The sequence below is a fragment of the Schistocerca nitens genome, unplaced genomic scaffold (genome assembly GCF_023898315.1).
Source record: "Schistocerca nitens isolate TAMUIC-IGC-003100 unplaced genomic scaffold, iqSchNite1.1 HiC_scaffold_459, whole genome shotgun sequence".
Taxonomy (NCBI): Eukaryota; Metazoa; Arthropoda; class Insecta; order Orthoptera; family Acrididae; genus Schistocerca; species Schistocerca nitens.
Genome location: NW_026045992.1, coordinates 31,358 through 55,395, shown reverse-complemented (window position 1 = coordinate 55,395; position 24,038 = coordinate 31,358). Strand labels below are relative to the sequence as shown.

General features: G+C 54.4%; 1 protein-coding gene across 1 annotated transcript; it reads right to left on the bottom strand.

Annotated features, from left to right (window-relative positions):
- Window positions 1-12,548: 12,548 nt before the first annotated feature.
- LOC126232150 (putative cuticle collagen 91) lies at window positions 12,549-13,008 on the bottom strand (the record flags this gene model as incomplete). The annotated part of the gene is made up of 1 exon (XM_049942454.1): window positions 12,549-13,008. A coding segment is annotated over one exon (460 nt), but the record flags the coding sequence as incomplete, so codon positions are not given.
- Between the last annotated feature and the right edge of the window lie 11,030 nt (window positions 13,009-24,038).

The window sequence follows — 24,038 nt, the reverse complement described above, 5'->3', positions numbered from 1 at the left end:
CAGCGTGTTTTGAAAGACGATGCGAAGAGACGCGCCGCGCCGCCTGGCCCAGTAAGCGCAGTTTGCTTTGATATAGGACCGTTTGGCGACGTAAAAAAATACTAGTTTCCACAGTGGAACGAACGGAGAGTAACGAAAAGTGTTTAATTTGTAACTACATGTGACGCAAAAGTAGCTTTTGCGCGAGTTTGTGTAATCCGTTTTTCGGTTTGCATTTGCGTCTTTGAGTGCGTTTTTCTCTGGGACAGTAAGGTCGTATCGAGGTGAAATTTGTATGACGTACTGAGGTCGGTGGTCGCTTGGCGGTGTCAAAGTTTTAAGATTTTAAGTGAAGGCATCGAGGAGTTACGGACGTTTATGCAGCGTGTTTTGAAAGACGATGCGAAGAGACGCGCCGCGCCGCCTGGCCCAGTAAGCGCAGTTTGCTTTGATATAGGACCGTTTGGCGACGTAAAAAAATACTAGTTTCCACAGTGGAACGAACGGAGAGTAACGAAAAGTGTTTAATTTGTAACTACATGTGACGCAAAAGTAGCTTTTGCGCGAGTTTGTGTAATCCGTTTTTCGGTTTGCATTTGCGTCTTTGAGTGCGTTTTTCTCTGGGACAGTAAGGTCGTATCGAGGTGAAATTTGTATGACGTACTGAGGTCGGTGGTCGCTTGGCGGTGTCAAAGTTTTAAGATTTTAAGTGAAGGCATCGAGGAGTTACGGACGTTTATGCAGCGTGTTTTGAAAGACGATGCGAAGAGACGCGCCGCGCCGCCTGGCCCAGTAAGCGCAGTTTGCTTTGATATAGGACCGTTTGGCGACGTAAAAAAATACTAGTTTCCACAGTGGAACGAACGGAGAGTAACGAAAAGTGTTTAATTTGTAACTACATGTGACGCAAAAGTAGCTTTTGCGCGAGTTTGTGTAATCCGTTTTTCGGTTTGCATTTGCGTCTTTGAGTGCGTTTTTCTCTGGGACAGTAAGGTCGTATCGAGGTGAAATTTGTATGACGTACTGAGGTCGGTGGTCGCTTGGCGGTGTCAAAGTTTTAAGATTTTAAGTGAAGGCATCGAGGAGTTACGGACGTTTATGCAGCGTGTTTTGAAACACCAAGTGCGCAGACGCGCCGCGCCGCCTGGCCCAGTACGCGTAGTTTGCTTTGATATAGGACCGTTTGGCGACGAAAAAAAATACTAGTTTCCACAGTGGAATGAGTGGAGAGTAACGGAAAGTGTTTAATTTGTAACTACATAAGACGAAAACGTAGCTTTTGCGCGAGTTTGTGTAACCCGTTTTTCTTTTCGGTTTGTATTTGCGTCTTTGAGTGCGTTTTTGCCTGGGACAGCAAGGTCGTATCGAGGTGAAATTTTTATGACGTACTGAGGACGGTGGTCGCTTGGCGGTGTCAAAGTTTTAAGATTGTAAGTGAAGGCATCGAGGAGTTACGGACGTTTATGCAGCGTGTTTTGAAACACCAAGTGCGCAGACGCGCCGCGCCGCCTGGCCCAGTACGCGTAGTTTGCTTTGATATAGGACCGTTTGGCGACGAAAAAAAATACTAGTTTCCACAGTGGAATGAGTGGAGAGTAACGGAAAGTGTTTAATTTGTAACTACATAAGACGAAAACGTAGCTTTTGCGCGAGTTTGTGTAACCCGTTTTTCTTTTCGGTTTGTATTTGCGTCTTTGAGTGCGTTTTTGCCTGGGACAGCAAGGTCGTATCGAGGTGAAATTTTTATGACGTACTGAGGGCGGTGGTCGCTTGGCGGTGTCAAAGTTTTAAGATTGTAAGTGAAGGCATCGAGGAGTTACGGACGTTTATGCAGCGTGTTTTGAAACACCAAGTGCGCAGACGCGCCGCGCCGCCTGGCCCAGTACGCGTAGTTTGCTTTGATATAGGACCGTTTGGCGACGAAAAAAAATACTAGTTTCCACAGTGGAATGAGTGGAGAGTAACGGAAAGTGTTTAATTTGTAACTACATAAGACGAAAACGTAGCTTTTGCGCGAGTTTGTGTAACCCGTTTTTCTTTTCGGTTTGTATTTGCGTCTTTGAGTGCGTTTTTGCCTGGGACAGCAAGGTCGTATCGAGCTGAAATTTTTATGACGTACTGAGGACGGTGGTCGCTTGGCGGTGTCAAAGTTTTAAGATTGTAAGTGAAGGCATCGCGGAGTTACGGACGTTTATGCAGCGTGTTTTGAAACACTAAGTGCGCAGACGCGGCGCGGCCGCCTGGCCCAGTACGCGTAGTTTGCTTTGATATAGGACCGTTTGGCGACGAAAAAAAATACTAGTTTCCACAGTGGAATGAGTGGAGAGTAACGGAAAGTGTTTAATTTGTAACTACATAAGACGAAAACGTAGCTTTTGCGCGAGTTTGTGTAACCCGTTTTTCTTTTCGGTTTGTATTTGCGTCTTTGAGTGCGTTTTTGCCTGGGACAGCAAGGTCGTATCGAGGTGAAATTTTTATGACGTACTGAGGACGGTGGTCGCTTGGCGGTGTCAAAGTTTTAAGATTGTAAGTGAAGGCATCGAGGAGTTACGGACGTTTATGCAGCGTGTTTTGAAACACTAAGTGCGCAGACGCGGCGCGCCGCCTGGCCCAGTACGCGTAGTTTGCTTTGATATAGGACCGTTTGGCGACGAAAAAAAATACTAGTTTCCACAGTGGAATGAGTGGAGAGTAACGGAAAGTGTTTAATTTGTAACTACATAAGACGAAAACGTAGCTTTTGCGCGAGTTTGTGTAACCCGTTTTTCTTTTCGGTTTGTATTTGCGTCTTTGAGTGCGTTTTTGCCTGGGACAGCAAGGTCGTATCGAGGTGAAATTTTTATGACGTACTGAGGACGGTGGTCGCTTGGCGGTGTCAAAGTTTTAAGATTGTAAGTGAAGGCATCGCGGAGTTACGGACGTTTATGCAGCGTGTTTTGAAACACTAAGTGCGCAGACGCGGCGCGGCCGCCTGGCCCAGTACGCGTAGTTTGCTTTGATATAGGACCGTTTGGCGACGAAAAAAAATACTAGTTTCCACAGTGGAATGAGTGGAGAGTAACGGAAAGTGTTTAATTTGTAACTACATAAGACGAAAACGTAGCTTTTGCGCGAGTTTGTGTAACCCGTTTTTCTTTTCGGTTTGTATTTGCGTCTTTGAGTGCGTTTTTGCCTGGGACAGCAAGGTCGTATCGAGGTGAAATTTTTATGACGTACTGAGGACGGTGGTCGCTTGGCGGTGTCAAAGTTTTAAGATTGTAAGTGAAGGCATCGAGGAGTTACGGACGTTTATGCAGCGTGTTTTGAAACACCAAGTGCGCAGACGCGCCGCGCCGCCTGGCCCAGTACGCGTAGTTTGCTTTGATATAGGACCGTTTGGCGACGAAAAAAAATACTAGTTTCCACAGTGGAATGAGTGGAGAGTAACGGAAAGTGTTTAATTTGTAACTACATAAGACGAAAACGTAGCTTTTGCGCGAGTTTGTGTAACCCGTTTTTCTTTTCGGTTTGTATTTGCGTCTTTGAGTGCGTTTTTGCCTGGGACAGCAAGGTCGTATCGAGGTGAAATTTTTATGACGTACTGAGGACGGTGGTCGCTTGGCGGTGTCAAAGTTTTAAGATTGTAAGTGAAGGCATCGAGGAGTTACGGACGTTTATGCAGCGTGTTTTGAAACACCAAGTGCGCAGACGCGCCGCGCCGCCTGGCCCAGTACGCGTAGTTTGCTTTGATATAGGACCGTTTGGCGACGAAAAAAAATACTAGTTTCCACAGTGGAATGAGTGGAGAGTAACGGAAAGTGTTTAATTTGTAACTACATAAGACGAAAACGTAGCTTTTGCGCGAGTTTGTGTAACCCGTTTTTCTTTTCGGTTTGTATTTGCGTCTTTGAGTGCGTTTTTGCCTGGGACAGCAAGGTCGTATCGAGCTGAAATTTTTATGACGTACTGAGGACGGTGGTCGCTTGGCGGTGTCAAAGTTTTAAGATTGTAAGTGAAGGCATCGCGGAGTTACGGACGTTTATGCAGCGTGTTTTGAAACACTAAGTGCGCAGACGCGGCGCGGCCGCCTGGCCCAGTACGCGTAGTTTGCTTTGATATAGGACCGTTTGGCGACGAAAAAAAATACTAGTTTCCACAGTGGAATGAGTGGAGAGTAACGGAAAGTGTTTAATTTGTAACTACATAAGACGAAAACGTAGCTTTTGCGCGAGTTTGTGTAACCCGTTTTTCTTTTCGGTTTGTATTTGCGTCTTTGAGTGCGTTTTTGCCTGGGACAGCAAGGTCGTATCGAGGTGAAATTTTTATGACGTACTGAGGACGGTGGTCGCTTGGCGGTGTCAAAGTTTTAAGATTGTAAGTGAAGGCATCGAGGAGTTACGGACGTTTATGCAGCGTGTTTTGAAACACCAAGTGCGCAGACGCGCCGCGCCGCCTGGCCCAGTACGCGTAGTTTGCTTTGATATAGGACCGTTTGGCGACGAAAAAAAATACTAGTTTCCACAGTGGAATGAGTGGAGAGTAACGGAAAGTGTTTAATTTGTAACTACATAAGACGAAAACGTAGCTTTTGCGCGAGTTTGTGTAACCCGTTTTTCTTTTCGGTTTGTATTTGCGTCTTTGAGTGCGTTTTTGCCTGGGACAGCAAGGTCGTATCGAGGTGAAATTTTTATGACGTACTGAGGACGGTGGTCGCTTGGCGGTGTCAAAGTTTTAAGATTGTAAGTGAAGGCATCGAGGAGTTACGGACGTTTATGCAGCGTGTTTTGAAACACCAAGTGCGCAGACGCGCCGCGCCGCCTGGCCCAGTACGCGTAGTTTGCTTTGATATAGGACCGTTTGGCGACGAAAAAAAATACTAGTTTCCACAGTGGAATGAGTGGAGAGTAACGGAAAGTGTTTAATTTGTAACTACATAAGACGAAAACGTAGCTTTTGCGCGAGTTTGTGTAACCCGTTTTTCTTTTCGGTTTGTATTTGCGTCTTTGAGTGCGTTTTTGCCTGGGACAGCAAGGTCGTATCGAGCTGAAATTTTTATGACGTACTGAGGACGGTGGTCGCTTGGCGGTGTCAAAGTTTTAAGATTGTAAGTGAAGGCATCGCGGAGTTACGGACGTTTATGCAGCGTGTTTTGAAACACTAAGTGCGCAGACGCGGCGCGGCCGCCTGGCCCAGTACGCGTAGTTTGCTTTGATATAGGACCGTTTGGCGACGAAAAAAAATACTAGTTTCCACAGTGGAATGAGTGGAGAGTAACGGAAAGTGTTTAATTTGTAACTACATAAGACGAAAACGTAGCTTTTGCGCGAGTTTGTGTAACCCGTTTTTCTTTTCGGTTTGTATTTGCGTCTTTGAGTGCGTTTTTGCCTGGGACAGCAAGGTCGTATCGAGGTGAAATTTTTATGACGTACTGAGGACGGTGGTCGCTTGGCGGTGTCAAAGTTTTAAGATTGTAAGTGAAGGCATCGAGGAGTTACGGACGTTTATGCAGCGTGTTTTGAAACACCAAGTGCGCAGACGCGCCGCGCCGCCTGGCCCAGTACGCGTAGTTTGCTTTGATATAGGACCGTTTGGCGACGAAAAAAAATACTAGTTTCCACAGTGGAATGAGTGGAGAGTAACGGAAAGTGTTTAATTTGTAACTACATAAGACGAAAACGTAGCTTTTGCGCGAGTTTGTGTAACCCGTTTTTCTTTTCGGTTTGTATTTGCGTCTTTGAGTGCGTTTTTGCCTGGGACAGCAAGGTCGTATCGAGCTGAAATTTTTATGACGTACTGAGGACGGTGGTCGCTTGGCGGTGTCAAAGTTTTAAGATTGTAAGTGAAGGCATCGCGGAGTTACGGACGTTTATGCAGCGTGTTTTGAAACACTAAGTGCGCAGACGCGGCGCGGCCGCCTGGCCCAGTACGCGTAGTTTGCTTTGATATAGGACCGTTTGGCGACGAAAAAAAATACTAGTTTCCACAGTGGAATGAGTGGAGAGTAACGGAAAGTGTTTAATTTGTAACTACATAAGACGAAAACGTAGCTTTTGCGCGAGTTTGTGTAACCCGTTTTTCTTTTCGGTTTGTATTTGCGTCTTTGAGTGCGTTTTTGCCTGGGACAGCAAGGTCGTATCGAGGTGAAATTTTTATGACGTACTGAGGACGGTGGTCGCTTGGCGGTGTCAAAGTTTTAAGATTGTAAGTGAAGGCATCGAGGAGTTACGGACGTTTATGCAGCGTGTTTTGAAACACCAAGTGCGCAGACGCGCCGCGCCGCCTGGCCCAGTACGCGTAGTTTGCTTTGATATAGGACCGTTTGGCGACGAAAAAAAATACTAGTTTCCACAGTGGAATGAGTGGAGAGTAACGGAAAGTGTTTAATTTGTAACTACATAAGACGAAAACGTAGCTTTTGCGCGAGTTTGTGTAACCCGTTTTTCTTTTCGGTTTGTATTTGCGTCTTTGAGTGCGTTTTTGCCTGGGACAGCAAGGTCGTATCGAGGTGAAATTTTTATGACGTACTGAGGACGGTGGTCGCTTGGCGGTGTCAAAGTTTTAAGATTGTAAGTGAAGGCATCGAGGAGTTACGGACGTTTATGCAGCGTGTTTTGAAACACTAAGTGCGCAGACGCGGCGCGGCCGCCTGGCCCAGTACGCGTAGTTTGCTTTGATATAGGACCGTTTGGCGACGAAAAAAAATACTAGTTTCCACAGTGGAATGAGTGGAGAGTAACGGAAAGTGTTTAATTTGTAACTACATAAGACGAAAACGTAGCTTTTGCGCGAGTTTGTGTAACCCGTTTTTCTTTTCGGTTTGTATTTGCGTCTTTGAGTGCGTTTTTGCCTGGGACAGCAAGGTCGTATCGAGGTGAAATTTTTATGACGTACTGAGGACGGTGGTCGCTTGGCGGTGTCAAAGTTTTAAGATTGTAAGTGAAGGCATCGAGGAGTTACGGACGTTTATGCAGCGTGTTTTGAAACACCAAGTGCGCAGACGCGCCGCGCCGCCTGGCCCAGTACGCGTAGTTTGCTTTGATATAGGACCGTTTGGCGACGAAAAAAAATACTAGTTTCCACAGTGGAATGAGTGGAGAGTAACGGAAAGTGTTTAATTTGTAACTACATAAGACGAAAACGTAGCTTTTGCGCGAGTTTGTGTAACCCGTTTTTCTTTTCGGTTTGTATTTGCGTCTTTGAGTGCGTTTTTGCCTGGGACAGCAAGGTCGTATCGAGGTGAAATTTTTATGACGTACTGAGGACGGTGGTCGCTTGGCGGTGTCAAAGTTTTAAGATTGTAAGTGAAGGCATCGAGGAGTTACGGACGTTTATGCAGCGTGTTTTGAAACACTAAGTGCGCAGACGCGGCGCGGCCGCCTGGCCCAGTACGCGTAGTTTGCTTTGATATAGGACCGTTTGGCGACGAAAAAAAATACTAGTTTCCACAGTGGAATGAGTGGAGAGTAACGGAAAGTGTTTAATTTGTAACTACATAAGACGAAAACGTAGCTTTTGCGCGAGTTTGTGTAACCCGTTTTTCTTTTCGGTTTGTATTTGCGTCTTTGAGTGCGTTTTTGCCTGGGACAGCAAGGTCGTATCGAGGTGAAATTTTTATGACGTACTGAGGACGGTGGTCGCTTGGCGGTGTCAAAGTTTTAAGATTGTAAGTGAAGGCATCGAGGAGTTACGGACGTTTATGCAGCGTGTTTTGAAACACCAAGTGCGCAGACGCGCCGCGCCGCCTGGCCCAGTACGCGTAGTTTGCTTTGATATAGGACCGTTTGGCGACGAAAAAAAATACTAGTTTCCACAGTGGAATGAGTGGAGAGTAACGGAAAGTGTTTAATTTGTAACTACATAAGACGAAAACGTAGCTTTTGCGCGAGTTTGTGTAACCCGTTTTTCTTTTCGGTTTGTATTTGCGTCTTTGAGTGCGTTTTTGCCTGGGACAGCAAGGTCGTATCGAGGTGAAATTTTTATGACGTACTGAGGACGGTGGTCGCTTGGCGGTGTCAAAGTTTTAAGATTGTAAGTGACGTGTCGTTTGATGCGTTGACGCAGTAGATATTCCGCGCACCGCTTAGTGTACGCGGGCCTCTCGCTGCCACTTGTTCGGAGTTGCCGCCTTATAACGTTACTTGGAGCAAGCGGAGCGCAGCGGAGTCGCATTGCAAAGTCGCTTGCTAAGTCGGGCGGCTAGAAGGGAAACAAAGTGCATGCTGGCAAGCCAACAGGCCGCGCACTGTACTCACCCCCCCCCCCCCCCAATAACCACACAGGCGATACAAATGCGCCTCTTGAAATAACGTGTTTGCGACTTCGCTTGTTAAGTTGGGAAGCAAGTAAGGAAGCAGTATGTGCGCTGCCAAGCCATCAGACACACCAGCCCCGAATTAGCAATTAAAATAGTCGCCGTTAATTGTATTAGCAGGCGTGCCACACCCTCCTCTGATGGCGTGTATTACAGCGGATTTTTTTTCCCCGTGGATTTCCTTCTGGACAACCTTTCACTGCTGCCACACAGCACTGCTTGTGGTTTAATTATTATGTAATGCTCCGATTATTTTAATGCAGCCCAATTGCGACGTTTTGTGTGTGTGTGTGATCTGTAAATTTCTGTTTTGCTTTCTCAGTCGGGAGGCTAGGGTTGCAACAATATTATATTGGAGCCTGCTAACTCAGGAAGTCCAGCCTGGAAGCAAATAGCTGAACATGGATGTTCGCCATGTCGATATGAAAGTGCTGAGTCTGAACAGACAAAATTTTATGACGCCTCCAGGCGACTGTGAGAGGCTGTGCTCATCCCTGGAATCGCACCACGGGATATCGGCCGCGAGCTGCGAATTCCGAAGAATGATGGGCCGCATTTTGCGCCCCTTAACCCCCCCCCCCCCACCTCCACCACACGCCCTATCGCAATACTGGACCGCGCTTTCCGACGCATTCTGTCCTTGGCGTACATTGTGTTGGCTGCCCTGTGTCCCACGCTCTTCACACTTTCCTTTTTTTTTTATTGTTACAGTCTATAGAAATCCCTCCGCGATTTCGGCAGTCACTTCATCTGTAACACTACGTTATGTGAATGGGCGGCACAAGTTGCAGCGTTGATTTATGCAGCATTAGGCATGTCTAGCAGTACTGGTACGTCTGTCTCTCATCTACTGCATTACAGCGGATTTCTTGCCTTTGATTCTCATATGACAACTTGTTATTGGCACCACACAGCACAGCTTATGGTACTGATTATTGTAATGCTCCAATCGTCGGGAATTTCTATGCACGTGTTTGATCTGTAAGTTCCTCTTTTCTTGACAGACATTATGTCTGATATTAGACACCACACCAACAAGCGTCTTTTATTCCAGCTGCCATTTGGCTCGACTACCATTCTACAACCTGTTTTGCCACTTTTTTTATTCGGTAGCGCCTACTTTCATGGAAGATCTTCCTTCTTGCTTCACCTCAGACTTAGTGCTTGTTTTCTCCTCATGAGTCTCCACTTCACTGCCTGTACAGCGTTTTCGTGTGTTCTCTATTGTAGTAAACATACCATCTACACGCTATGTATATATATATTTATATATATTTTTCTCTATCCTCCTCCATTCACTTTACACTTATATTACCTGTTACTTTCGTTCCTTCCTTATTTCTCTCTGTCGTTTCCTCTTTCCCCGATACATCCTCCCTCTACTCACCATGGCTTCCTTCTCCTCCTCTCCTCCTTCCCCATATTACTATCCTCTTCAACTCTCTCAAACATACTTTCCTCATACACTCCCTCCCTTCTTTCTACATACTGCTCTTTCTCCTCCCTATCTCTTTTTTTCCGCATTACAGCATGCAAAGCAGTCTATTCAAGTTCTGTGGTTAATACACACAACTCAGCTGCAAAAGCACCTGTTACTGAACTTGCAAGAGATACCTTGCATGGAGGAGTGACTGCTTACGCAAAACTTACTCTGCACATTTGAGATACTGTACATGCAAGAGTTGCAGCACACACTATTCATGTTCTATTAGCGAAAACTGCTGAAAGTGAAATTCTTCCCATTCATATCAGTATATCTGAACATGCAAGTGTTACTGTATACAGAAAGGTTGCTGCAAATGAAACAGTTACTGAATGTACTACAAGGTTAATCACAAAGTCTCCTATCCTTGCAAGTTGAGCTGTCCTCTCAAGTTGAGCTGTCCTCTCAAGTTGTGCTGTCCTCTCAAGTTGTGCTGTCCTCTCAAGTTGTGCTGTCCTCTCAAGTTGTGCTGTCCTCTCAAGTTGAGCTGTCCTCTCAAGTTGAGCTGTCCTCTCAAGTTGAGCTATCCTCTCAAGTTGAGCTGTCCTCGCAAGCTGTGCTGTTCTCGCAAGCTGTACTGCCAACATGTGCTAATCTCATAATGAGTGCAGCAATCAGAAGGCATGCAGTCATTGGAACACATAATTTTTCAGAAAATATGCCATCTTCATATATTGTCCTATCCCCACACAGTGTACTAACATTACAAGGCATTCTCTCCTCTTGGGGTGTGCCTCCCTTATAAAATGTCCTCTCATTCCAACATGTGATCTCCCTTTAAGGTGTGCGGACTGCCTAAAGTGAGCTGTCCTCTTCATATCTGCCATCTTCTTAACGCTTGATGTACTCAGCATGTGTGTAATTTTATTGGTGTCTTGTGTTCTGAAGGTCTCTTTGCAGGGCGAGCTGTCTTCACATGGCATGCTAACTTCACAGGTGTGCTGTGTCTTCAGTAGGTGTGCAGTGCTTGTGAGGTGTGCTGTCCCTGTGTGGTGTGCCATTCTCACATGGTGTGCCATCCTCACATGGTGTGCCATCCTCACATGGTGTGCCATCCTCACATGGTGTGCCATCCTCACATGGTGTGCCATCCTCACATGGTGTGCCATCCTCACATGGTGTGCCATCCTCACATGGTGTGCGATCCTCACATGGTGTGCGATCCTCACATGGTGTGCCTTCGTCGCAAGGTGTGCTATCTTCGCAAGGTGTGCCATCTTCGCAAGGTGTGCCATCTTCGCAAGGTGTGCCATCTTCGCAAGGTGTGCCATCTTCGCAAGGTGTGCCATTCTCGCAAGGTGTGCCATCCTCGCAAGGTGTGCCGTCCTCGCAAGCTGTGCTGTCCTCTCAAGCAGTGCTGTCCTCTCCTCGCAAGCTGTGCTGTCCTCTCAAGCTGTGCTGTCCTCTCAAGCTGTGCTGTCCTTGCAAGCTGTGCTGTCCTTGCAAGCTGTGCTGTCCTCGCAAGTTGTGCTGTACTCACAACTTGTGCAGTACTGGCAACTTATGCTGTCCTCACAAGTTGTGCTGTCCTCGCAAATTGTGCTGTCCCCAAAAGGTGTGCTTCCCTCGCAAGGTGTGCTGTCCTTGCAATGTGTGCTGTGCTGTCATCAAAAAGCATGCTATGTTCACAAGGTCAGATACACTAACTACGTGTTCTGTCATTGTGAGGATTGCCGGTGTCAATATCTGCTGTCAATGTAAGCTGTACTGTCCTCACAGGTTTTGTACTCATCTCAAGGTGAGCAGGTATGGCATGGCACAATATACACTTATCAGAAATTGCGTTTTTCCTCCCAACATGTTTTACCTTAATATGGTGTTCTGTAGTCGCTTGTTTAACGGTCCTGAAAATATTTGTTGTTCTCATAAGATACGCTGTCCTCAAAAAGTATGCTGCCGCAAAAGGTGTGTTGTCCTCGAAAGATGTCCTTTCCTTGCAGGCTGTTTTGTTCTTGCAAGGGGTGTGCATTCTGTGCAAGGTGAGCTGTCCCCGCTGGTTGTGCTGTCCGTGAAAATTATTATGTCCCCCACATGGTGAGCTGTACTGCCAACATGTGCTAACCTCATAATGAGTGCAGTCATTGGAACATATAATTTTTCAGAAAATATGCCATCTTCATATATTGTCCTATCCCCACATGGTGTACTAACATTACAAGGCATACTCTCCTCTTAGGGTGTGCCTCCCTTATAAAATGTCCTCTCATTCCAACATGTGCTCTCCCTTTAAGGTGTGCGGACTACCTAAAGTGAGCTGTCCTCTGCATATCTGCCATCCTCTTAACGCTTGATGTACTCAGCAGGTGTGCAGTTTTATTGGTGTCTTGTGTTCTGAAGGTATCTTTGCAGGGTGACCTGTCTTCATAAGGCATGCTAACTTCACAGGTGTGCTGCCATCTCTAGGTGTGCAGTGCTTGTGAAGTGTGCTGTCCCTGCATGGTGTGCCATTCTCACATGGTGTGCCATTCTCACATGGTGTGCCATTCTCACATGGTGTGCCATTCTCACATGGTGTGCCATTCTCACATGGTGTGCCATTCTCACATGGTGTGCCATTCTCGCATGGTGTGCCATTCTCGCATGGTGTGCCATTCTCGCATGGTGTGCCATTCTCGCATGGTGTGCCATTCTCGCATGGTGTGCCATTCTCGCATGGTGTGCCAGTCTCGCATGGTGTGCCATTCTCGCATGGTGTGCCATTCTCGCATGGTGTGCCAGTCTCGCATGGTGTGCCACTCTCGCATGGTGTGCCACTCTCGCATGGTGTGCCACTCTCGCATGGTGTGCCGTCCCCGCCTGGTGTGCCGACCCCGCCTGGTGTGCCGTCCCCGCCTGGTGTGCCGTCCCCGCCTGGTGTGCCGTCCCCGCCTGGTGTGCCGTCCCCGCCTGGTGTGCCGTCCCCGCCTGGTGTGCCGTCCCCGCCTGGTGTGCCGTCCCCGCCTGGTGTGCCGTCCCCGCCTGGTGTGCCGTCCCCGCCTGGTGTGCCGTCCCCGCCTGGTGTGCCGTCCCCGCCTGGTGTGCCGTCCCCGCCTGGTGTGCCGTCCCCGCCTGGTGTGCCGTCCCCGCCTGGTGTGCCGTCCCCGCCTGGTGTGCCGTCCCCGCCTGGTGTGCCGTCCCCGCCTGGTGTGCCGTCCCCGCCTGGTGTGCCGTCCCCGCCTGGTGTGCCGTCCCCGCCTGGTGTGCCGTCCCCGCCTGGTGTGCCGTCCCCGCCTGGTGCGCCGTCCCCGCTTGGTGCGCCAACCTTGCTAGCTGCACTCTACTCACATACAATGCATAACAAGCCCCCCTTGCAGAGCAAGCTGAGCTCACATTGTGTGGTTCTCCCATCCCAAGATCTTCTGTCCTCAGTAGGGATGCTGCCCTCAAAAGGAGTGGTGTCCATGCTTCACGTTCTGTCCTTCAATTGAGTCACTTCCTAATAACATATGCCACTTCCAATCAGTGTAGTCTCTCACAATCTGTACTGTCTTTCGAATGTGTGTTGCCCCTGGTAGGTGTGCTTTCCTTTCATGGTGAGCTGTGAGCTGCTCTGACAAGAGCTACTAGTATCAGAACGATTGCTCCTCTACCTGCAGCAACATTTCTCTTTCTTATATGTATCTTCCTCACAATCTTGCATTATTTCATTACGAGTGCTATCCCACAAGGTGTACTGACTAAAAGTCATGCTACTTGGACTCGCTTTGCAGTCTTTACACTGCATGACGTCCACAAAGATCTTCTCACTTAATAGGAGTGATGAAATAAGACTATGCAGTAATAACGGTGTTTGCAGACTTCGCACGGAGTGCAGCCTTCGCACGGAGTGCAGCCTTCGCACGGAGTGCAGCCTTCGCACTGAGTGCAGCCTTCGCACGGAGTGCAGCCTTCGCACGGAGTGCAGCCTTCGCACGGAGTGCAGCCTTCGCACGGAGTGCTGCCTTCACACGGAGTGCTGCTGTTGCATGGAGTGCAGCCTTCGCACGGAATGCTGCTGTTGCACGGAGTGCAGCCTTCGCATGGAGTGCTGCCTTCGCTCGGAGTGCTGCTGTTGCACGGAGTGCAGCATTCGCACGAAGTGCAGCCTTCGCACGGAGTGGAGACTTCGCAAGGAGTGCAGCCTTCGCACGGAGTGCAGCCTTCGCACGGAGTGCAGCCTTCGCACGGAGTGCAGCCTTCGCACTGAGTGCAGCCTTCGCACGGAGTGCAGCCTTCGCACGGAGTGCAGCCTTCGCACGGAGTGCAGCCTTCGCACGGAGTGCTGCCTTCACACGGAGTGCTGCTGTTGCACGGAGTGCAGCCTTCGCACGGAATGCTGCTGTTGCACGGAGTGCAGCCTTCGCATGGAGTGCTGCCTTCGCTCGGAGTGCTGCTGTTGCACGGAGTGCAGCATTCGCACGAAGTGCAGCCTTCGCACGGAGTGGAGACTTCGCAAGGAGTGCAGCCTTCGCACGGAGTGCAGCCTTCGCACGGAGTGCAGACTTCGCACGGAGAGCAGCCTTCGCACGAAGTGCAGCCTTCGCACGGAGTTCAGCATTCGCACGGAGTGCAGCCTTCGCATGGAGTGCAGCCTTCGCACGGAGTGCAGCCTTCGCACGGAGTGCAGCCTTCACAATGAGTGCAGCCTTCACAATGATTGCAGCCCCCGCAGGGAGTGCAGACTCCACATGGAATGCAGCCTCCACATGGAATGCAGCCTCCACATGGAATGCAGCCTCCACATGGAGTGCAGTCTCTGCATGGAGTGCAGTCTCTGCATGGAGTGCAGTCTCTGCATGGAGTGCAGTCTCTGCATGGAGTGCAGCCTCCACTGGGCTACACCCTTCACAGGGAGAGCAGCCTTTGCATGCAGTGCAGCAGTTTTCGCACAGAGTGCAGCCCTCGAACACAGTGCAGCCTTCGCACGGAGTGCAGCCTTCGCACGGAGTGCAGCCTTCGCACGGAGTGCAGCCTTCGCACGGAGTGCAGCCTTCGCACGGAGTGCAGCCTTCGCACGGAGTGCAGCTTTCGCACGGAGTGCAGCCTTCGCACGGAGTGCAGCCTTCGCACGGAGTGCAGCCTTCGCACGGAGTGCAGCCTTCGCACAGAGTGCAGCCTTCGCACGGAGTGCAGCCTTCGCACGGAGCGCAGCCTTCGCACGGAGTGCAGCCTTCGCACGGAGTGCAGCCTTCGCACGGAGTGCAGTCTTCGCACGGAGTGCTGCCTTCGCACGGAGTGCTGCCTTCGCACCGAGTGCTGCCTTCGCACCGAGTGCTGCCTTCGCACGGAGTGCTGCCTTCGCACGGAGTGCTGCCTTCGCACGGAGTGCAGCCTTCGCACGGAGTGCAGCCTTCGCACAGAGTGCAGCCTTCGCAGGGAGTGGAGACTTCGCAGGGAGTGCAGCCTTCGCAGGGAGTGGAGACTTCGCAAGGAGTGCAGCCTTCGCACGGAGTGCAGCCTTCGCACGGAGTGCAGCCTTTGCACGGAGTGCAGCCTTCGCACGGAGTGCAGCCTTGGCCGGAGTGCAGCCCTCGCACGGAGTGCAGCCATTGCACGGAGTGCAGCCTTCGCACGGAGTGGAGACTTTGCAAGGAGTGCAGCTTTCGCACGGAGTGCAGACTTCGCACAGAGTGCAGCCTTCGCACGGAGAGCTGCCTTCGCACGGAGAGCTGCCTTCGCACGGAGTGCTGCTGTTGCACGGAGTGCAGCCTTTGCACGGAGTGCAGCCATCGCACGGAGTGGAGACTTAGCAAGGAGTGCAGCCTTCCCACGGAGTGCTGTGTTCGCACGGAGTGGAGACTTTGCAAGGAGTGCAGCCTTCGCATGGAGTGCAGCCTTCACACGGAGTGCTGCCTTCGCACGGAGTGCAGCCTTTGCACGGAGTGCAGCCTTCGCACGGAGTGGAGACTTTGCAAGGAATGCAGCCTTCGCACGGAGTGCAGCCTTCACACGGAGTGCTGCCTTTGCACGGAGTGCAGCCTTTGCACGGAGTGAAGACTTCGCAAGGAGTGCAGCTTTCGCACGGAGTGCAGCCATCGCACGGAGTGCAGCCTTCGCATGGAGTAGAGACTTTGCAAGGAGTGCAGCCTTCGCACGGAGTGCAGCCTTCACACGGAGTGCTGCCTTCGCACGGAGTGCAGCCTTTGCACGGAGTGAAGACTTCGCACGGAGTGCAGCCTTCGCAAGGAGTGCTGCCTTCGCACGGAGCGCTGCCTTCGCACGGAGTGCTGCTTTTGCACGGAGTGCAGCCTTCGCACGGATTGCCGCCATCGCACGGAGTGCAGCCTTCGCACGGAGTGGAGACTTTGCAAGGAGTGCAGCCTTCGCACGGAGTGTAGTCTTCGCACGGAGTGCAGCCTTCGCACAGAGTGCAGCCTTCGCATGGAGTGCAGCCTTCGCACGGAGTGCAGCCTTCGCACGGAGTGCAGTCTTCGCATGGAGTGCAGCCTTCGCACGGAGTGCTGCTTTCGCACGGAGTGCTAACTTTGCATGGAATGCTACTGTTGCACAGAGTGCAGCCTTTGCAGGGAGTGCAGCCATCGCACGGACTGCAGCCTTCGCACGGATTGGAGACTTCGCAAGGAGTGAGCCTTCGCACAGAGTGCAGCCTTCGCACGGAGTGCTGCTGTTGCACGGAGTGCAGCCATCGCACGGAGTGCAGCCTTCGCACAGAGTGCAGCCTTCGCACAGAGTGGAGACTTCGCAAGGAGTGCAGCCTTGGCACGGAGTGCAGCCTTGGCACGGAGTACAGCCTTCGCAAGGAGTGCAGCCTCCGCACGGAGTGCAACCTTCGCATGGAGTGCAGCCTTCGCACGGAGTGCTGCTGTTGCACGGAGTGCAGCCTTCGCACGGAGTACAGCCTTCGCACAGAGTGCTGCCTTCGCATGGAGTGCAGCCTTTGCACGGAGTGCAGCCTTCCCACGGAGTGCTGCCTTCACACGGAGTGCTGCCTTCGCATGGAGAGCTGCCTTCGCACGGAGTGCTGCTGTTGCACGGAGTGCAGCCTTCACATGGAGTGCAGCCATCGCACGGAGTGCAGCCTTCGCACGGAGTGGAGACTTTGCAAGGAGTGCAGCCTTCGCACGGAGTGCAGCCTTTGCACGGACTGCAGCCTTCGCACGGAGTGGAGACTTCGCAAGGAGTGCAGCCTTCCCACGGGGTGCAGCCTTCGCACGGAGTGCTGCTGTTGAACGGAGTGCAGCCATCGCACGGAGTGCAGACTTCGCAGAGAGTGCAGCCTTCACACAGAGTAGAGACTTCGCAAGGAGTGCAGTCTTCGCATGGAGTGCAGCCTTGGCACGGAGTGCAGCCTTGGCACGGAGTGCAGCCTTGGCACGGAGTGCAGCCTTGGCACGGAGTGCAGCCTTGACACGGAGTGCAGCCTTCGCAAGGAGTGCAGCCTCCGCACAGAGTGCAGCCCTCGCACGGAGTGCAGCCTTCGCACGGAGTGCAACCTTCGCACGGTGTGCTGCCTGCGCACGGAGTGCTGCCTCCGCACGGAGTGCTGCCTTCGCACGGAGTGCTGCTGTTGCACGGAGTGCAGCCCTCGCACGGAGCGCAGCCATCGCACGGAGTGCAGCCTTCGCACGGAGTGGAGACTTCGCAAGGAGTGCAGCCTTTGCACGGAGCGCAGCCTTCGAACGGAGAGCTGCCTTCGCACGGAGAGCTCCCTTCGCACGGAGTGCTGCGTTTGCACGGAGTGCAGCCTTTGCATGGAGTGCAGCCATCGCACGGAGTGCAGCCTTCGCACGGAGTGGAGACTTTGCAAGGAGTGCAGCCTTCGCACGGAGTGCAATCTTCGCACGGAGTGCAGCCTTCGCACAGAGTGCAGCCTTCGCACAGAGTGCAGCCTTCGCACAGAGTGCAGCCTTCGCACGGAGTGCAGCCTTCCCACGGAGTGCTGCCTTCGCACGGAGAGCTGCCTTCGCTTGGAATGCTGCTGTTGCACGGAGTGCAGCCATCGCACAGAGTGCAGCCTTCGCTCGGAGTGGAGACTTTGCAAGGAGTGCAGACTTCGCACGGAGTGCAGCCTTCACACGGAGTGCTGTCTTCGCACGGAGTGCAGCCTTTGCACGGAGTGAAGACTTCGCACGGAGTGCAGCCTTCGCACGGAGTGCTGCCTTCGCACGGAGTGCTGCCTTCGCACGGAGTGCTGCTGTTGTACGGAGTGCAGCCATCGCAAGGATTGCCGCCATCGCATGGAGTGCAGCCTTCGCATGGAGTGGAGACTTCGCAAGGAGTGCAGCCTTCACACGGAGTGCAGCCTTCGCACGTAGTGCAGCCTTCGCACGGAGTGCAGCCTTCGCACGGAGTGCATTCTTCGCACGGAGTGCAGCCTTCGCACGGAGTGCTGCTGTTGCACGGAGTGCAGCCATCGCACGGAGTGCAGCCTTCGCACAGAGTGCAGCCTTCGCACGGAGTGGAGACTTCGCAAGGAGTGCAGCCTTCGCACGGAGTGCAGCCTTGGCACGGAGTGCAGCCTTGGCACGGAGTGCAGCCTTGGCACGGAGTGCAGCCTTGGCACGGAGTGCAGCCTCCGCACGGAGTGCAGCCTCCGCACGGAGTGCAGCCTCCGCACGGAGTGCAGCCTTCGCACGGGGTGCAGCCTTCGCACGGAGTGCAGCCTTCGCACGGAGTGCTGCCTCCGCACGGAGTGCTGCCTCCGCACTGGGTGCTGCCTTCGCACGGAGTGCTGCTGTTGTTGGAGTGCAGCCCTCGCACGGAGTGCAGCCATCGCACGGAGTGCAGCCTTCGCACGGAGTGGAGACTTCGCAAGGAGTGCAGCCTTCGCACGGAGTGCTGCTGTTGCACGGAGTGCAGCCTTCGCACGGAGTGCAGCCTTCGCACAGAGTGCAGCCTTCGCACGGAGTGCAGCCTCCGCACGGAGTGCAGCCTTCACACGGAGTGCTGCCTTCGCATGGAGAGCTGCCTTCGCACGGAGTGCTGCTGTTGCACGGAGTGCAGCCTTCGCACGGAGTGCAGCCATCGCACGGAGTGCTGCCTTCGCACGGAGTGGAGACTTTGCAAGGAGTGCAGCCTTCGCACGGAGTGCAGCCTTTGCACGGACTGCAGCCTTCGCACGGAGTGGAGACTTCGCAAGGAGTGCAGCCTTCGCACGGAGTGCAGCCTTCGCATGGAGTGCTGCTGTTGCACGGAGTGCAGCCATCGCACGGAGTGCAGCCATCGCACGGAGTGCAGCCTTCACACGGAGTGCTGCCTTCGCATGGAGAGCTGCCTTCGCACGGAGTGCTGCTGTTGCACGGAGTGCAGCCTTCGCACGGAGTGCAGCCATCGCACGGAGTGCAGCCTTCGCACGGAGTGGAGACTTTGCAAGGAGTGCAGCCTTCGCACGGAGTGCAGCCTTTGCACGGACTGCAGCCTTCGCCCGGAGTGGAGACTTCGCAAGGAGTGCAGCCTCCGCACGGAGTGCAGCCCTCGCACGGAGTGCAGCCTTCGCACGGAGTGCAGCCTTCGCACGGAGTGCAGCCATCGCACGGAGTGCAACCTTCGCACGGTGTGCTGCCTGCGCACGGAGTGCTGCCTCCGCACGGAGTGCTGCCTTCGCACGGAGTGCTGCTGTTGCACGGAGTGCAGCCCTCGCACGGAGCGCAGCCATCGCACGGAGTGCAGCCTTCGCACGGAGTGGAGACTTCGCAAGGAGTGCAGCCTTTGCACGGAGCGCAGCCTTCGAACGGAGAGCTGCCTTCGCACGGAGAGCTGCCTTCGCACGGAGTGCTGCGTTTGCACGGAGTGCAGCCTTTGCATGGAGTGCAGCCATCGCACGGAGTGCAGCCTTCGCACGGAGTGGAGACTTTGCAAGGAGTGCAGCCTTCGCACGGAGTGCAGGCTTCGCACGGAGTGCAGCCTTCGCACAGAGTGCAGCCTTCGCACAGAGTGCAGCCTTCGCACAGAGTGCAGCCTTCGCACGGAGTGCAGTCTTCCCACGGAGTGCTGCCTTCGCACGGAGTGCTGCTGTTGCACGGAGTGCAGCCATCGCACGGATTGCCGCCATCGCATGGAGTGCAGCCTTCGCATGGAGTGGAGACTTCGCAAGGAGTGCAGCCTTCACACGGAGTGCAGCCTTCGCACGGAGTGCAGCCTTCGCGCGGAGTGCAGCCTTCGCAAGGAGTGCATTCTTCGCACGGAGTGCAGCCTTCGCACGGAGTGCTGCTGTTGCACGGAGTGCAGCCATCGCACAGAGTGCAGCCTTCGCACAGAGTGCAGCCTTCGCACAGAGTGGAGACTTCGCAAGGAGTGCAGCCTTCGCACGGAGTGCAGCCTTGGCACGGAATGCAGCCTTGGCACGGAGTGCAGCCTTGGCACGGAGTGCAGCCTTGGCACGGAGTGCTGCCTCCGCACGGAGTGCTGCCTCCGCACTGAGTGCTGCCTTCGCACGGAGTGCTGCTGTTGTTGGAGTGCAGCCCTCGCACGGAGTGCAGCCCTCGCACGGAGTGCAGCCCTCGCACGGAGTGCAGCCATCGCACGGAGTGCAGCCTTCGCACGGAGTGGAGACTTCGCAAGGAGTGCAGCCTTCGCACGGAGTGCTGCTGTTGCACGGAGTGCAGCCTTCGCACGGAGTGCAGCCATCGCACGGAGTGCAGCCTTCGCACGGAGTGGAGACTTTGCAAGGAGTGCAGCCTTCGCACGGAGTGCAGCCTTTGCACGGACTGCAGCCTTCGCACGGAGTGGAGACTTCGCAAGGAGTGCAGCCTTCGCACGGAGTGCAGCCTTCGCACGGAGTGCTGCTGTTGCACGGAGTGCAGCCATCGCACGGAGTGCAGCCTTCGCAAAGAGTGCAGCCTTCGCACAGAGTGGAGACTTCGCAAGGAGTGCAGTCTTCGCACGGAGTGCAGCCTTGGCACGGAGTGCAGCCTTGGCACGGAGTGCAGCCTTGGCACGGAGTGCAGCCTTGACTCGGAGTGCAGCCTTCGCAAGGAGTGCAGCCACCGCACGGAGTGCAGCCCTCGCACGGAGTGCAGCCTTCGCACGGAGTGCAGCCTTCGCACGGAGTGCAACCTTCGCACGGTGTGCTGCCTGCGCACGGAGTGCTGCCTCCGCACGGAGTGCTGCCTTCGCACGGAGTGCTGCTGTTGCACGGAGTGCAGCCCTCGCACGGAGCGCAGCCATCGCACGGAGTGCAGCCTTCGCACGGAGTGGAGAGTTCGCAAGGAGTGCAGCCTTTGCACGGAGCGCAGCCTTCGAACGGAGAGCTGCCTTCGCACGGAGAGCTGCCTTCGCACGGAGTGCTGCGTTTGCACGGAGTGCAGCCTTTGCACGGAGTGCAGCCATCGCACGAAGTGCAGCCTTCGCACGGAGTGGAGACTTTGCAAGGAGTGCAGCCTTCGCACGGAGTGCAGGCTTCGCACGGAGTGCAGCCTTCGCACAGAGTGCAGCCTTCGCACAGAGTGCAGCCTTCGCACAGAGTGCAGCCTTCGCACGGAGTGCTGCCTTCGCACGGAGAGCTGCCTTCGCTTGGAGTGCTGCTGTTGCACGGAGTGCAGCCTTTGCACGGAGTGCAGCCATCGCACGGAGTGCAGCCTTCGCACGGAGTGGAAACTTTGCAAGGAGTGCAGCCTTTGCACGGAGTGCAGCCTTCACACGGAGTGCTGCCTTCGCACGGAGTGCAGCCTTTGCACGGAGTGAAGACTTCGCACGGAGTGCAGCCTTCGCACGGAGTGCTGCCTTCGCACGGAGTGCTGCCTTCGCACGGAGTGCTGCTGTTGCACGGAGTGCAGCCATCGCACGGATTGCCGCCATCGCATGGAGTGCAGCCTTCGCATGGAATGGAGACTTCGCAAGGAGTGCAGCCTTCACACGGAGTGCAGCCTTCGCACGGAGTGCAGCCTTCGCACAGAGTGGAGACTTCGCAAGGAGTGCAGCCTTCGCACGGATTGCAGCCTTGGCACGGAATGCAGCCTTGGCACGTAGTGCAGCCTTGGCACGGAGTGCAGCCTTGGCACGGAGTGCAGCCTCCGCACGGAGTGCAGCCTCCGCACGGAGTGCAGCCTTCGCACGGAGTGCAGCCTTCGCACGGGGTGCAGCCTTCGCACGGAGTGCAGCCTGCGCACGGAGTGCTGCCTCCGCACGGAGTGCTGCCTCCGCACTGAGTGCTGCCTTCGCACGGAGTGCTTCTGCTGTTGGAGTGCAACCCTCACACGGAGTGCAGCCATCGCACGGAGTGCAGCCTTCGCACGGAGTGGAGACTTCGCAAGGAGTGCAGCCTTCGCACGGAGTGCAGCCTTCGCACGGAGTGCTGCTGTTGCACGGAGTGCAGCCTTCGCACGGAGTGCAGCCTTCGCACAGAGTGCAGCCTTCGCACAGAGTGCAGCCTTCGCACGGAGTGCAGCCTTCGCACGGAGTGCTGCCTTCGCACGGAGTGCTGCTGTTGCACGGAGTGCAGCCTTCGCACGGAGTGCAGTCATCGCACGGAGTGCAGCCTTCGCACGGAGTGGCGATTTTGCAAGGAGTGCAGCCTTCGCACGGAGAGCAGCCTTCACACGGAGTGCAGTCTTCGCACGGAGTGCAGCCTTCACATGGTGTGCAGCCTTCGCACGGAGTGCAGCCTTCGCACGGAGTGCTGCCTTCGCACGGAGTGGTGCCTTTGCACGGAGTGCTGCTGTTGCACGGAGTGCAGCCTTCGCACGGATTGCCGCCATCGCACGGAGTGGAGACTTTGCAAGGAGTGCAGCCTTCGCACGGAGTGCAGCCTTCGCACGGAGTGCAGCCTTCGCACGGAGTGCAGCCTTCGCACGGAGTGCAGCCTTCGCACGGAGTGCAGCCTTCGCTCGGAGTGCAGCCTTCGCACGGAGTGCAGCCTTCGCACGGAGTGCAGCCTTCGCACGGAGTGCAGCCTTCGCACGGAGTGCAGCCTTCGCACGGAGTGCAGACTTCGCACGGAGTGCAGCCTTCGCACGGAGTGATGCCATCGCACGGAGTGCTGCCTTCGCACGGAGTGCTGCCTCCGCACGGAGTGCTGCCTTCGCACAGAGTGCTGCTGTTGTCGGAGTGCAGCCCTCGCACGGAGTGCAGCCATCGCACGAAGTGCAGCCTTCGCACGGACTGGAGACTTCGTAAGGAGTGCAGCCTTCGCACGGAGTACAGCCATCACAAGGAGTGCAGCCTCCGCACGGAGTGCAGCCTCCGCACGGAGTGCAGCCTTCGCACGGAGTGCAGCCCTTGCACAGAGTGCAGCCTTCGCACGGAGTGCTCCGTTCCCACGGAGTGCTGCTTTCGCACGGAGTATGCCTTCGCACTGAGTGCTGCTGTTGCACGATGTGCAGCCTTCGCACGGAGTGCAGCCATCGCACGGAGTGGAGACTTCGCAAGGAGTGCAGCCTTCGCACGGAGTGCAGCCTTCGCACGGAAAGCAGCGTTCGCACGGAGTGCAACCTTCGCATGGAGTGCAGCCTTCGCACGGAGTGCAGCCTTCGCACAGAGTGCAGCCTTCGCAGGGAGTGCTGCCCTGCACGGAGAGCTGCTGTTGCACGGAGTGCAGCCCTCGCACAGAGTGCAGCCCTCGCACGGAGTGCAGCCATCGCACGGAGTGCAGCCTTCGCACTGAGTGCAGCCTTTGCACGGAGTTCAGCCTTCTCACGGAGTGCAGCTTTCGCACGGTGTGCAGCCTTCGCACGGAGTGCTGCCTTCGCACGGAGTGCTGCCTGCGCACGGAGTGCTGCTGTTGCACAGTGTGCAGCGTTCGCCCGGAGTCCATCCATCGCACGGAGTGCAGCCTTCGTACGGAGTGGATACCTCGCAAGGAGTGCAGCGTTCGCACGGAGTGCAGACTTCGCGCATGGAGTGCAGCCTTCGCACGGAGTGCAGCTTTCGCACGGAGTGCAGCCTTCACACGGTGTGCAGCCTTCGCATGGCATGCAGCCTTCACAATTAGTGCAGCCTCCGCAATGAGTGCAGCCTCCACATGGATTGCAGCCTCCACATGGAGTGCAGCCTCCATATGGGGTGCAGTCTCTGCATGGAGTGCAGTCTATGCATGGAGTGCAGTCTCAGCATGGAGTGCAGCCACCACTGGGAGTACACCCTTCACAGGGAGAGCAGCCTTTGCATGCAGTGCAGCAGTTTTCGCACAGAGTTCAGCCCTCGAACACAGTGCAGCCTTCGCACGGAGTGCAGAATTCGCACGGAGTGCAGCCTTCGCACGGAGAGCAGCCTTCGCACGGAGTGCAGCCTTAGCACGGAGTGCAGCCTTCGCACGGAGTGCAGCCTTCGCACGGAGTGCTGCCTTAGCACGGAGTGAAGAGTTCGCAAGGACTGCAGCGTTCGCACGGATTGCAGCCTTCGCACGGAGTGCAGCCTTCGCACGGAGTGCAG